The 15380-nt window shown below is 36.4% G+C and overlaps 4 protein-coding genes across 6 annotated transcripts in view; 3 read left to right on the top strand and 1 right to left on the bottom strand.

Annotated features, from left to right (window-relative positions):
- LOC123319815 (polycomb group protein Psc-like) overlaps positions 1-3599 on the bottom strand; it is a 129863-nt gene extending 126264 nt beyond the window's left edge. Inside the window, exon 1 of the mRNA XM_044906764.1 lies at positions 3576-3599. The gene's annotated coding sequence lies outside the window, so the exon portion shown is untranslated. The remainder of the gene's footprint in view (positions 1-3575) is intronic.
- The window catches only part of LOC123319817 (protein suppressor 2 of zeste-like), a 114654-nt gene that overhangs the window by 49683 nt on the left and 49591 nt on the right, over positions 1-15380 (top strand). For 2 of the 3 annotated variants that reach the window (XM_044906768.1, XM_044906765.1), the window contains exon 1: positions 13773-14103. The exons of the other annotated variant lie outside the window; for it this stretch is intronic. The gene's annotated coding sequence lies outside the window, so the exon portion shown is untranslated. Of the gene's footprint in view, positions 1-13772; positions 14104-15380 lie in introns of those variants that run through there. 3 annotated transcript variants of the gene reach the window in all.
- On the top strand, positions 4201-5616 carry LOC123321115 (dnaJ homolog subfamily C member 2-like). Its single transcript, XM_044908617.1, has one exon. It carries the CDS (start codon positions 4201-4203, stop codon positions 5614-5616), a length of 1416 nt encoding a protein of 471 aa, XP_044764552.1.
- Positions 8323-9738, top strand: LOC123321113 (dnaJ homolog subfamily C member 2-like). The gene has a single exon (XM_044908616.1). It carries the CDS (start codon positions 8323-8325, stop codon positions 9736-9738), a length of 1416 nt encoding a protein of 471 aa, XP_044764551.1.

Below are 15380 nucleotides of genomic sequence, written 5' to 3'. Positions count from 1 at the left end.
CTTTATTTTACAGAATGTTCAAATATTCATTAGATAGTTAGTTAATTCGAATCGTCATTCAAAAAGCACAACTACTATGAGTCTTTGCCTCATACAAATATTTTAACAGTAGATCCTTGAGGTAAAAAGAAGCACTTTTTTCTATACAATTTTTTCCTATTGGGTTCTGATAAAAAGATATAGCCATTGTAAGTATCTACAGAATAATAAGCTAAATTTGTGGCACTTCACCCTCCATTCTGTGAATCTTATAAACAGCACCCAATTTTTCGAATTTCACAGATATTTTTCATTTTTGAACATCAAATTACACGAAAACGGCTTATTATACGCGAAAAGATGAAGAACACTTTTATTTATTTTACAAAACGTTGAAATATTCATTAGATAGCGTCCAACTTAGTTTCACGAGTTGGGTTCTTTGAATTTTTAGTACTTTTTTGGTACGTAATGGTCATGATAAGAAAACTGGAAGACGTGGGTGATATCTTGATCGAAAAAGATTCATCACATAAATGAGAAACTATATTCCGAAATTCATTCTGATAAAACTATTTGTGAAAAATAAAAATTATATTTGTTATGTTCTTTCAACAGTCCGTTTCTTTTAAAACGAGCCGATTCGGAAAAAATGTCTAAGAACAAAAGTGTTTCTTTTGACATCAAGAACATTATGTTGAAATTTTTGTACGAGTCAAAGACTCAACTTGTACATATACGTTGGTACCTAAATTACAAACTTACATCTTTGAGGCAATTTAGCATAAAAGGGAAATAATGACTATCTATACAAAGAATTTCTATGCACTCTATATCCTAAAAGAGTAATAGAACATCATGAATTCCAGACAGAGTAGCAAATAGGTCATTTTCGGGGGGTCTAACCCCCATTTTTGACCAAAAAAAATCGAGATTTTCGAAATAGAGTTTTTGTGATGGAGCGGAAGCCTGGGCAACTATGATTATATAACCGGAAATCCCAATTGGATCAGACGAATGTAACAGGAGATATCTCAGATTGAAAATTGCAATTTTTGAAAAAATGCCATTTCACAGATGAAAATCTAAACGAAGGGAGATAGGCTTCCGAAATTGCTTGCAATAGATTCGGCGTGTTCGAAAACCTATATTTCAATACCAAAATTTCAAATATCTGGCTCAGTTTAGGAGAAAATGAATTTTTTTGTTTTTCCACTTTTCATTTTCGAGTTGACTTCGAAGAGTTCTCTGGAGTGCAATTCTCTATCGAATCATCAACTGTTTGGTTTTCTGGAATCTTCAAAACAAATTCCATGCACTCCTTATCCCAAGACAATAGTGGATCATCCTGATTTTCAGACAGAGTAGAAAATAGGTCATTTTAGGGGGGGGGTCTAACCCCTTGCCCATTTTTGACTCAAAAAATCGAGATTTTCGAAATCGAGTTTTTGTGCTTGGGTGGAAGCCTGGGCAACTATGATTATATAACCGGAAATCCCAATTGGATCAGACGAATGTAACAGGAGATATCGCAGATTGAAAATTGCAATTTTTGAAAAAATGCCATTTCAGAGATGAAAATCTAAACGAAGGGAGATAGGCTCCCGAAATTGCTTGCAATAGATTCGGCGTGTTCGAAAACCTATATTTCAATACCAAAATTTCAAATATCTGGCTCAGTTTAGGAGAAAATGAATTTTTTTGTTTTTCCACTTTTCATTTTCGAGTTGACTTCGAAGAGTTCTCTGGAGTGCAATTCTCTATCGAATCATTAACTGTTTGGTTTTCTGGAATCTTCAAAACAAATTCCATGCACTCCTTATCCCAAGACAATAGTGGATCATCCTGATTTTCAGACAGAGTAGAAAATAGGTCATTTTAGGGGGGTCTAACCCCTTGCTCATTTTTGACTCAAAAAATCGAGATTTTCGAAATCGAGTTTTTGTGCTTGGGTGGAAGCCTGGGCAACTATGATTATATAACCGGAAATCCCAATTGGATCAGACGAATGTAACAGGAGATATCGCAGATTGAAAATTGCAATTTTTGAAAAAATGCCATTTCAGAGATGAAAATCTAAACGAAGGGAGATAGGCTCCCGAAATTGCTTGCAATAGATTCGGCGTGTTCGAAAACCTATATTTCAATACCAAAATTTCAAATATCTGGCTCAGTTTAGGAGAAAATGAATTTTTTTGTTTTTCCACTTTTCATTTTCGAGTTGACTTCGAAGAGTTCTCTGGGATGCAATTCTCTATCGAATCATCAACTGTTTGGTTTTCTGGAATCTTCAAAACAAATTCCATGCACTCTTTATCCCAAGACAATAGTGGATCATCCTGATTTTCAGACAGAGTAGAAAATAGGTCATTTTAGGGGGGTCTAACCCCTTGCTCATTTTTGACCCAAAAAATCGAGATTTTCGAAATCGAGTTTTTGTGCTGGGGTGGAAGCCTCGGCAACGCTGATTATAAAACCGGAAATCCCAATTGGATCAGACGAATATAACGGGAGATATCGCAGATTGAAAATTGCAATTTTTGAAAAATGCCATTTCCAAGATGAAAATCTAAACGAAGAAAGATAGGCTTGCGAAATTGCTCTCAATAGATTCAGCGTGTTCGAAAACCTATATTTTCATACCAAAATTTCAAATATCTGGCCCAGTTCAGGAGAAAATAATTTTTTTTGTTTTTCCACTTTTCATTTTCGAGTTGACTCCGAAGAGCTCTCTAGGGTGCAATTCTCTATTGAATCATAACATAAAACATAAAAGCGATTCGGAATTCAATGAGTCATCGGATTATGAATAAAAAATCTGCGTGTTACATTCAAAAAACGAAAGTTGTTTCCGGTAAAACCAGAAGCAAGGGCGGTTCCAAGGGGGAACCATTATAAAGATATACAAATTACTTTCATTTCAACAAACATCTTACAAAATTTAAAATATAAAATTATGCCCCCATCCCAAAATCACTCCTAGAACCGCCACTGCCCCGAGATCGATGAAATTCCGAGATTTAGGAGAGTTGCTCTTTTTACAGAATATGCATCAATGGCCAAATCAGCAACAAAAAGTCTTTCATTTCTGACACAAGGCCTGTTAAAAATCTACCCTTACCTCTCGTAGAAGGAGCATGAAAAACTCCTCAATTGATTAGGAAAAATTGCGTAGCTAATTAAAAAAAAATATTGACTTCTATCTATACGATAACTTTCCTAAAAAACTTCCTACAAGATAGTAAATAACGAGAATATGCGATTTGAGCGCTTTATTCTTTATTTACCCAGTATTTAAAATAGGCTTCGATGATTTTTTTCTCCAATCAGTTCTTATTCTGTTTATCCTTATGGAATATGATTGTAATCACCTTAATATTTCAATTTTATATCGAAGAATAAATGAACGAAAATAAATCTTCTAATATTTTATGTAAATTCTATACCTTTCATTTGGGTTACCCGCATAAAAAGGCACCGTTATTCCAAGCTGAGCCACTAATAAATAGAGAAATACAAGATATACCGATACATCAATATCAGTTATTCAGTTTTAAATTCATAAGTCCGAAATTGATTAAACTTAATTCGCTCACCTGTGAAATGGTTCCACATTTCAACAAAACGAGTAATTCACTGTAATGTATGGGTGTATAAAGATAAAGAAGAGACATATTTTCTTCGCATATGTACCTACGTCAGTTGTTTTATAGATGTCCTAGAATAAAGAATGTAACATTCACGTTTTAAACGAATAAACGCGAGCGAATGCAAGTACCTACTCATTGAATTCTCGATGAATATGCAAAGCTACAATATAACTTTCCCCCAGAATTATTTTTCAAATCGTCAAAACCGTTTCCTAAGCCGGTACTTTAGAAGGACCCTCATCTCCTTATCCGTCACCATTTACTAAATACGTAGCCCAAATTCCTTGAATTCCCTATTAAAAACGGATAACGTACCTACCCTTTCGGAGAAAGTAATGAAAAAGTCATTAGGGCCAATAAATCGTTCGGACACTTTTTCAATTTGGTCCATTCTTCTTTGAAAAAGTTGAGTCAGGGGTCTCATAGGTAATTGTCCAAAATTCACTGCGCAAACGTCCAATTTTGCTATAAAACCTCGAACTCTTGGTACATTTCTTCAGTGTTAGCTACACAGTGCGAGAATTGGTTTTACTGAAGTCCCATATTCGATACCAGTCTAAATATTTTCATCATGGTTCAATCTAATAATAGTTGTACAACCGTTGCAGTTAGGTATCGGTACGTATTAAAACGAAATACTGCCGGTGTGAAAGTGTTAAGGTTCTTACCGCATCAAGTTCGCGAGTTAAAACCCGACCAAGTGGAGTACACAGACGACTTGGAGTACCTCAGGAGTTTGGATCCCAAGGATTGGAAGCAACAGGACCACTACCGCGTCCTGGGCATCCCGACTTTAAGATACAACGCTTCCGAGGAAACCATCCGTTCTGCATATCGGCAAAAGGTCTTGCGTCACCACCCAGATAAACGTAAGGCTAAAGGCGCCGAAATAAAAGTGAGCGATGACTACTTCACCTGCATCACGATGGCGTACGAAACCCTGGGCGACCCGAAGAGAAGAAAATCCTACGACTCAGTCGATCCGGAGTTCGATGACGCACTACCGAGCAGCCACGATTTAAAAAAAGATTTCTATGGAACTTGCAAATATTATTTCGAGCTGAACAGTAGATGGTCGGAGAATAAAAACGTGCCTAAAATCGGCGGTCCCCGATCGACCATCCAAGAAGTCGAGAATTTTTACAACTTCTGGTACGATTTTAAATCGTGGCGGGAGTTCTCTTACGAGGATTTGGAAGATAAAGACGCCTGTTCGGGTCGCGAGGTGAAGAGACAAGCGGACAAGCTAAACAAGGCCGAAAGAGCCAGGAAGAAGAAGGAAGAAATGGCGAGGTTGCGAAGTTTGGTCGACTTAGCCTTCAAGAACGACCCCAGGATCTTACGATTCAAACAGGAGGAGAAGGATCGTAAGTTGGAGGCTAAGAAGGCAAAACAAGCTGCCCTCGCAAAACAGATAGAAGACGAACGAAAAGCTGTCAAAGAAGCTAAAATGGCCATGGAGAAAGCGGAGGCTGAAGAAAAAGCTAAAATTGAAGCCGAACGCAAAAAACGGGAAATCCAGAAAAATGCGTTGAAGAAGGAGCGTAAAACACTGAGGGATGTCTGCAAATCAAACCAATATTTCGTCGAAAATCCAGATCAAAACTTAAAACACATAACGGCCGTAGAAACGATCTGCGAAACGATGAACATCGTGGAACTGAGAGAGATAAACAACCAAATACAAATTGAAGGTAAAACAGCGTTTTTCAGGGCCGCCAAGCTGGATTACTCGACGGAAAAATCAAAAACAGCGAAGACTCAGCATATAACGTCCAACGGTACCCATCAAGTGACAGAGGGATGGAACCAGGAAAAAATTAAATATTTGGAGGAAGCTCTAAAGATCATGCCTCAAGGAACCAACCGACGTTGGAAAAAAGTAGCGGACTTCATGAACAAGCACGATAAGTTGAAGAAGGACTGCGGGAAGTTCACTCCCAAGATGGTATCGATACAGGCGAAAAAACTACAGAACTCTGCTTGAAAACGAAACCGTTGAATGTCCGCTACAAAAAGACTGAAGCATAAGTGAGTGTACCACGAGAAATTTAACTCTGAATCGATCGATATACACTTTTCTATTTGTTCGACTTCGAGTTTGATTTTTTCCTGAATTATTGATCAATGTTTTTTATATCTCGTAAACTCGATTTTTTTTCTTCATGCATGAAAAAATGATATGGTTTAGTTATGTTTATGTTTGAGTGTTAATAATATGTTTTTACCATTTTATGTTTAAACCCCGTATGTAGTTTTTTAAGAATTTATAATAATAAATAGTTTTACTTTCGTATTTTATTACTTTCAATATAAAAAATGACCAGTCCCCCAAATAATACGAAAAATAATATTTTAAGAAGATTAATCTCATAAGATTGAAACAGAAAAAAAATATTCATGCAATATTTCAACATAACATGATGAAGAATACTCCATGAAATTTTATGAAAAAAGTTCAAGTTTTCATTGCATTTTGTTTACCCTCGAAAGAATGATTTTTATTTTTAAGTTCTGAACTTCTTTAGCTTCGCCATAAAATTCGAAATTTCATTGAAAAATCACCGTTGGAATAATTTTTTCGAAATAAATATTCAAGTAAGATTAGAACTTCATCGGGAATCTTATCAAGTTAATATTATCTGAATCTGGGTGGTTCTTTCTCACATAATTTAACATTTTAGTACCTAATATTTGGGTAGTTTCAATGAGATATACCTAAACAAAAATTGAGATTTTGACGATTTCTAAAAGTTCTCATAACTTTTTTGTCTTTGAAGTTACAGAATCTTGAACCTCCTTGGGCACTTTCATACGTAGAATCTTCTGACAAAAGATTTTTTTCCAATTCAGAAATAAATTCAATAAAAGTTTGCATTTGAAATAATTAAAATTTTCCTAATGAGTAGAAATGAAAAAATATTTTTAGCTCATCAGTGGATTGTACGTAAAAAAGTGCCTGTAGGTGGTTCAAGTTTCAGATTTGTATCTTCAAAGACAAAAAAGTTATGAAAAGTTTAGGAAATCGTCAAACTCAAAAATAAAATATCGTAGGAGGCTGTGGTTTTCACCATTCTTTGTTTCTCTGAAAAAGAGCTCGGAAATATAACATCCGTTTTCCTCTAGCTGCTAAAGTTCTCGAGATCCTCTCAGTAGACAACTATCTTTGCCCATCCTGTACGTATATGTCGGTATATTACAAACTTACATTTTCAAGGCAAATTCAGTATAAAAGGGAAATAATCACTATCTACACAAATGATACATAAAACATAAAAGCGATTCGGAATTCAATGAGTTATCGGATTATGAATAAGAAATCTCCGTGTTACATTCAAAAAACGAAAGGTGTTTCCGGCTAAACCAGAAGCAAGGGCGGTTTCAAGGGGGAACCATTTTAAAGATATACAAATTACTTTCATTTCAACAAACATCTTACAAAATATAAAATAATGCCCCCATCCCAAAATCACTCCTGGAACCCCCACTGCTCCGCGATCGATGAAATTTCGAGATTTATTACTAAAAGAGTTGCTCTTTTAGAATATGTATCAATGGCCAAATCAGCAGCAAAAGGTCTTTCATTTCTGGCACAAGGCCTGTTAAAAAACTGCCCTTCCCTCTCGTAGAAGGAGCATGAAAAACTCCTCAATTAAACATGAAAAATTGCGTAGCTAATTGAAAGAAACTTTGACTTGTACCTATTCGATCATTTTCCTACAAAATTTCCTACAAGATAGTAAATAGCGAGAATATGTGATTTGTGCACGTTACTTTTTATTGAGCCAGTATTTAAAGTAGGTTTTTTTCTTCAGTCAGTACTTATTCTGTTTGTCCCTATGAAATATGATAACAATCACCTTAATATTTCAATTTTATCGACGAATAAATGAACGAAAATAAAACCTCTGATCTTTTATGAAATTTCTACCTTTCCCGCATAACAAGGCAATGTTATTCCAAGCTAAGTCACTGATAAATGGAGAAATACAAGATCTTCCTCTACATCAATATTAGTTACTCAGTTTTATAAATTCATAAATCCGAAATTGATTAAACTTAATTCGCTCACCTGTGAAATGGTTCCACATTTCAACAAAACAAGTAATTCACTGTAATATGTGGGTGTATAAAGAAAGAAGGGACATATTCTCTTCACATATGTACTTCAGTTGTTTTATAGATGTCCTAGAATAAAGAACGTAACATTCACTTTTTAAACGAATAAACGCGAGCGAATGCAAGTACCTACTCATTGAATTCTCGATGAATAAGCAAAGCTACAATATAATTTACCCTCCAGAACTATTTTTCAAATCGTCAAAACCGTTTGCTAAGCCGGTAGTTTAGAAGGACCCTCATCTCCTTATCCGTCACCATTTACTAAATACGTAGCCCAAATTCCTTGAATTCCCTATTAAAAACGGATAACGTACCTACCCTTTCGGAGAAAGTAATGAAAAAGTCATTAGGGACAATAAATCGTTCGGACACTTTTTCAATTTGGTCCATTCTTCTTTGAAAAAGTTGAGTCAGGGGTCTCATAGGTAATTGTCCAAAATTCACTGCGCAAACGTCCAATTTTGCTATAAAACCTCGAACTCTGGTACATTTCTTCAGTTATTTAGCTACCCAGTGCGAGAGTTGGTTTTACTGAAGTCCCATATTCGATACCAGTCTAAATATTTTCATCATGGTTCAATCTTATAATAGTTGTACAACCGTCGCGGTAAGGTATCGGTACGTATTAAAACGAAACATTGCCGGAGTGAAGGTGTTGACGTTCTTACCGCATGAAGTTCGCGAGTTAAAACCCGACCAAGTGGAGTACACAGACGACTTGGAGTACCTCAGGAGTCTGGATCCCAAGGATTGGAAGCAACAGGACCACTACCGCGTCCTGGGCATCCCGACCTTGAGATACGACGCTTCCGAGGAAACCATCCGCTCTGCGTATCGACAAAAGGTCCTGCGTCACCACCCAGATAAACGTAAGGCCAAAGGAGCCGAAATAAAAGTGAGCGACGACTATTTCACCTGTATAACGATGGCCTACGAAACCCTCGGCGATCCCAAGAAACGGAAATCGTACGACTCAGTCGATCCGGAGTTCGATGACGCACTACCGAGCAGCCACGATTTAAAAAAAGATTTCTATGGAACTTGCAAATATTATTTCGAGCTGAACAGTAGATGGTCAGAGAAGAAGAATGTTCCCAAAATCGGCGGTCCCCGATCGACCATCCAAGAAGTCGAGAATTTTTACAACTTCTGGTACGATTTTAAATCGTGGCGGGAGTTTTCTTACGAGGATCTGGAAGATAAAGAAGCGTGTTCGGGTCGCGAGGGAAAGAGACAAGCGGACAAGCTAAACAAGGCCGAAAGAGCCAGGAAGAAGAAGGAAGAAATGGCTAGGTTGCGAAGTTTGGTCGACTTGGCCTACAAAAACGACCCCAGGATCTTACGATTCAAACAGGAGGAGAAGGATCGTAAGTTGGAGGCTAAGAAGGCAAAGAAAGCTGCCCTCGAAAAACAGATAGAGGAGGAACAAAGAGCTGCCAAAGAAGCTAAATTGGCCATGGAAAAAGCGGAGGCTGAAGAAAAAGCTAAAATTGAAGCCGAACGCAAAATACGGGAAATCCAGAAAAACGCAATGAAGAAAGAGCGTAAAACCCTCAGGGATGTCTGCAAATCAAACCAATATTTCGTCGAAAATCCAGAGCAGACCCTGAAACACATAACGGCCGTAGAAACGATCTGCGAAACGATGAACATCGTGGAACTGAGAGAGATAAACAACCAAATACAAATTGAAGGTAAAACAGCGTTTTTCAGGGCCGCCAAGCTGGATTATTCGACGGAAAAATCAAAAACAGCGAAGACTCAGCATATAACGTCCAACGGTATCCATCAAGTGACAGAGGGATGGAACCAAGAAAAAATTAAATATTTGGAGGAAGCTCTGAAGATCATGCCTCAAGGAACCAACCGACGTTGGAAAAAAGTAGCGGACTTCATGAACAAGCACGATAAGTTGAAGAAGGACTGCGGAAAGTTCACACCCAAGATGGTGTCGATACAGGCGAAAAAACTACAGAACTCTGCTTGAAAACGAAACCGTTGAATGTCCGCTACAAAAAGACTGAAGCTTAAGTGAGTGTACCACGAGAAATTTAACTCTGAATCGATCGATATACACTGTTCTATTTGTTCGACTTCGAGTTTAATTTTTTCCTGAATTATTGATCAATGTTTTTTATATCTCGTAAACTCGATTTTTTTTCTTCATGCATGAAAAAATGATATGGTTTAATTATGTTTGAGTGTTAATAATATGTTTTTACCATTTTATGTTAAAACCCCCTATGTAGTTTTTTGAGAATTTATTATAATAAATAGTTTTACTTTCGTATTTTATTACTTTCAATATGAAAAAAGACCAGTTCCCCAAATAATACGAAAAATAATATTTTATGAAGATTTATCTCATAAGATTGAAACAGAAAAAAAATATTTATGCAATATTTCAACATAACATGATGAAGAAGACTCCATGAAATTTTATGAAAAAAGTTCAAGTTTTCATTGCATTTTGTATTATCAGTTTACCCTCGAAAGAATGATTTTTATTTCTAAGTTCTGAACTTCTTTAGCTTCGCCATAAAATTCGAAATTTCATTGAAAAATCATCGTTGGAATAATTTTTTCGAAATAAATATTCAAGTAAGATTAGAACTTCATCGGGAATCTTATCAAGTTAATATTATCTGAATCTGGATGGTTCTTCTCACATAATTTAACATTTCAGTACCTAATACCTATGTGGGTAGTTTCAACGAAATATGTCCGCATGTGCATAAGTTGATGTTTATCAACGAAAAAATTTTTAATTTTTGGTGGCATATTTAACACCATGTTTCTGCACAAAATATTGATGCTGTGTGAGTATGTTTTCGAATTTATAACGTCTTCTTCGACGTAATCTTAGGCTATGCAGGGTGAGTCTGACTCGTACAAATATTTTAACAGTAGATTCTTGAGGTCAAAAAGAACACTCTTTTCTTATACCATTTTTTCATGCTTTTTTCAGCTGTGACACCCTCGAAAAACAAAATTACCAGAATAACACGCTAAATCTTGACTCAACACAATTTTTCGAATATGGCAGATATTTTTTATTATTGAACATCAAATTACTCGAAAACAGTGCATCATACGAGAAAATATGGAAAATACTTTTAAAAATTCAAATATTTATTAGATAGCCTCCAAATTAGTTTCAACAGTTGGGTTCTTTGAATTTTTGGTATTTTTGTGGTATGTAATGGTCATAATGAGAAAACTGGAAGACGTGGGTGATATCTTAAGTTCGAAAAAGATTCATCAAATTAATGAAAAACAATATTCCGAAATTCATTTCATTCAATAATACCGTTTGTGACATAGAACTAGAAAATAAATTATAAATTTTTTTTCAACGGTTTTTAAACTGAGCCGATTCTGAAAAAATGGTAAGGGAAAAAAGTGCTTCTTTTGACCTGAAGAATTTACTGTTAATATATTTTCACGAGTCAAAGATTCACCCTATATAAGCATCTCCAGTTACCCTTCGCGTTTACGAACGAAATCTAATAAAGTATTTCATCATCTGAAAACGTCGTATTGTGCGAATTCTCATTAGTTCATTGGACGCTTTTATACGCCACCGAACTGAGAGGGATTGTTTTTTTCGCCCTTCATCCCCATATGCTTCAACCCCCACGTACTTGTGTATGGTATTTTAATATAACACAATTCTCTACACCTCCCGGAGATTGAATATTTTATTCAGTTTATCCAAAAACTCCCATGTAGATTCCTACAAGATGTCTTTCGTATCTTCCAAAATTTTAATAAAACTATAACAAATTTAGGTACTGGATTTTGGAGGTACCTTTATGAGCTGAGTTTTCTCCATATTTCGACTTCCAGAATCAGAGCCACTGAAATATATGACCGTAAAAACATGAATATATTTTCAGCATTTCGGTTTGAAATTCCTTCAGGTCAATTTCGAATGAAATTGCTTATTGAAATGAATGTAAAAGCAACATTGCGAATTTAGGAAATATGAACAACTTTTTTCTAAATAGGTAGGTATACTCTAAGGGTGAGTATTTGACTCGTAAAAATATTTTAATGGTAGATATAGATTCTTGAGGTCAAACGAAGCATCGTGTTTTCTTTCCCATTTTTTTAGAATTGGCTCGAATTAAAAGATACAGGCTGTTGAAAAACCATAAAATAATGTTATTTTAGTTCCCACAAACGGTTTTATCGAATGAAATGAGTTTCGGAATGTAGTTTTTCATTTATTTGATGAATCTTTTTCGAACACAAGATATCACCCACGTCTTCCAGTTTTCTCAACATTACCATTACGTACCATAAAAATACCACCAATTCAAAGAACCCAACTCTTGAAACTAAGTTGAACGCGATCTAATGAACGTTTTGTAAAATTAAAGTGTTCTTTATTTTTTCGTGAATAATGCGCCGTTTTCGAGTAATTTCATGTTCAAAAATGAAAAAAATATCTGTGGAATTAAAAAAATTGGTTACTTTGACCGAATGCGCAACTCCTTTTAAAAGATCCAAAGATGTGTAGTGTCACACACTGCAAACTTAATAGTTATATCTTTAGCAGGGCCAAATCAGAAAAAATGGTAGGTATAGGAACTCGTATAGGAAAGTGTTTTTTTTTTTTGACCTCAAGAAAATACTGTTTGAATATTTGTAAAAGTCAAAGACCTACACTGTATATAAGCGTGAAAACATAGATATATTTTCGGCATTTCGATTTTGAATTTCTTCAGGGCAATTTTGAACGAAATTACTTGGAATTTAAAAGCATCAAGAAAATAAGCAAACTTCTTCTAAATAGGTAAGTAGGTACAAGAAGAATCTCGGAAATTGAATTGAAAAAAGTATAGATACTTAGCCAGAAAGTTTCTCTGTAGGTACCTAGCATTCGATTTTGAAAACCAGAAAATAAAATTTGCAGAATGGTTTTACGGTATACCGTACCTATAACTTCCCAGGACCATCTTCGATAGTTTTTCTGGCAGCACATTTCAATAGCCCTTGGCCAGAAATAAACTAGAAAAATGTGTTTTGTTAACATCGCTTCTACGGTAGACTTTTGAAATAATATTGTTCGCGTACAAATTGTCACTGACCATTCTGGTTTGCCGTGAAAAAGCAAAAAGTGCATTGCAAATTTAGAAATTCACAAAAAACAAATTTCTGAGATCAAAACAACGCATAATTAAGTATTTATAAAAACTTAAAGAGAATCTTAGCAAGACGAATGCGTTAGGAAATTTCCCTTGCTCAATGGTATAGAAAATCCTTAAAACTCGACTTCAACGTTGCACCCATTCGATAAATATCCATCTCAGTTAAATATATTCCAAATGTCAAAAATAACTTGACATTTTGAACGTCAAACAAACGTTTGACATTCAAAACGTCAATATTATAACCCCACAAATGATCGAAGGGTCCATAATGCCCCACATAAATATCCACTTAACACCTCCCTGAATGTTGCGCTAATTGCCATTTCCGTCACAGAATTGCCACAGAAGCACAATCGAGTCTAATCTGGAGGTTCCATTCAACTACAACAAATTCTATTGTATTCTATAAACAAATAGTTCAAAATAGTGTCGACGAACCATAAAACCCTTTGAAGAGTCCCCACAGAGAGGTAACCCGACGATTTTATTACTCCCCAACTAATCCGTTTCGAAAACGGCAATAAAGAGCGACATTTTTTGGCGCGAAAGCGCCATGACGTTTCCACACGTCCGCAACGTGACATGTCAAATTCCTACGCCGACCCAACCGCATAAAACGAAGCGACCACCACGGTCCAAAAATATCGAAATTCCGGCTGGCATATGTTGGATATAACAAAATGGTTTGGTATCGGACTATACGTCTGACGCCGCCGTTTTTAACTGTTCGGAGACGATCGATAACGTTCGTTTACGTTCGGGCGAAATACTCCACGACCATTGGCTATGGGCGGAGCTTGCACGGTCGAAGTTGTGCTCCGCTAGGAGAAAACCAAGCTTCTCTATGTAGTATACTCCGAAATTCAACGCGCGTAGCATGCATTGTCGAATTTCTCGTTGAAATCCACAAAAAACGGATATTTTCCAAATCCGATTACGGTACGTCTTAGTGCGAGTTTCGAACAGTATACCGAGCGATTTTCGCGAAAATCCGAGTTGGATAAGCCGTTCAAATCGCGATAGAAATCGGGGAATATTTTAACATGTATTCGGTGGTATCTCTATGTAGGCGATCCGACGTTGCCAGCTGAAGCGACGATGTATTTCGCGACGTTGCCGGCTCTCCCTTCGGATTTTTAGAGTAATGTGCCACGGATTGCTTGGATAGTGACAGGGAACAGCGCAAGTCTGAGGTAACGTGATTTTTTGTGTCATTGTACCTTCACCATGCATGACGGCTCTAGCACTGTTTTCAGCTGAATTGCTCGACTGGTTTTGTTGTTTTACTCGCCGTTTCCGTGCCAAGACAGGATTTTGATTGTGCGGAGGAATTTGGGCGATGGATGTCGAAGAATTTTTCAATTATCATTAGATTTTGTTGGTTTTTCATGATTTCACATTGATTTTAGTAAGATGTGACAGTTTAATCATGTGTCAAGTCATTTGGATGTTTCCTCTCTCTTGTGCACGTTTGTTATCGAAGGAGCAGTTGTCATGTGATTACTTGGATCCGCCTACGCATTTTTCACCCCCTCCACAAAATGTCAGTGATCTGTCAAAGGAGATGAACAATTGAAGGGAGTTCGGGATGCGGCACCTATGACATAATTTTTCGCGAATTCACGTAACGTAAATATTGAGGTCGACTCATGAATATTGAGGAGTTTCAACTATGAATATTCAACAAATTCGCTACTTTAAATCGACGTAGACGATAACCTTTATCAAGGTTGGCGATAAATTTTGCATAATTGCTCGGTCGAGACAAACAATTCGCTGTTACGCGAGGTGATGATAACAGATCCTTGCTCCGAGATACGCAATTTTTCTGGGTACCTACGGAACCCCTCTTGTGCGAGTTCTGCCCGTCCGTTCCCGTTCTTCGAAGGGGTGAAGAAGTCCTTTGTGAATTTCAGGTCAGGAATGCTCTGGGAACACCAAAGAATCGGGGCAATGACAATGACGTCCGAAAAGATCAGTTTCAAGTATACCAGAAGATGCGTATTCCTGTTTTGCAACTCGTCAGTTGCATGTCAATCACTCAATACCAGTATTTTTATCCGTTTACCCTTAAAAATCGATGTAGATATGGCAACACGGTAAAGTACCACCGATATCGAAATTTTATTAATTCGGAACGTCAGTTTGACAGGCATTCATTGTTTTCAGTCGATGAATTCGAAAGTGAAAACGTAGCTTTTGTTTAATGGAGAGCTGTGAAGAAACAAAGAGGTTAGGGAGCATATAATATTCTGGAAATGAAAAGACAGAATGAAATGTCAATTGTCAAATTACTGACAGCTCCCACTGTTATAACTCTATGCTCTTTAAAACTAATATTAAGGAATTTGAAAGTGGAAACGGAGCATTTGTTCAATGAAGAAGTGTGAAAACACAAAGTGAATAGAAAGCATATAATATTCTGTAAATGAAATGTCAGAACGAAATGTCACTTAAATGTCAACTGTCA

The sequence above is a fragment of the Coccinella septempunctata genome, chromosome 9 (genome assembly GCF_907165205.1).
Source record: "Coccinella septempunctata chromosome 9, icCocSept1.1, whole genome shotgun sequence".
Lineage (NCBI taxonomy): Eukaryota > Metazoa > Arthropoda > Insecta > Coleoptera > Coccinellidae > Coccinella > Coccinella septempunctata.
Note: the sequence above shows the minus strand (reverse complement) of the source record. Positions and strands in the feature narration are given on the sequence as shown.

Bases quoted from the DNA above. Each gene is read 5' to 3' on its own strand.
- LOC123321115 (XM_044908617.1), top strand. From the start codon at position 4,201: ATGGTTCAATCTAATAATAGTTGTACAACCGTTGCAGTTAGGTATCGG.
- LOC123321113 (XM_044908616.1), top strand. From the start codon at position 8,323: ATGGTTCAATCTTATAATAGTTGTACAACCGTCGCGGTAAGGTATCGG.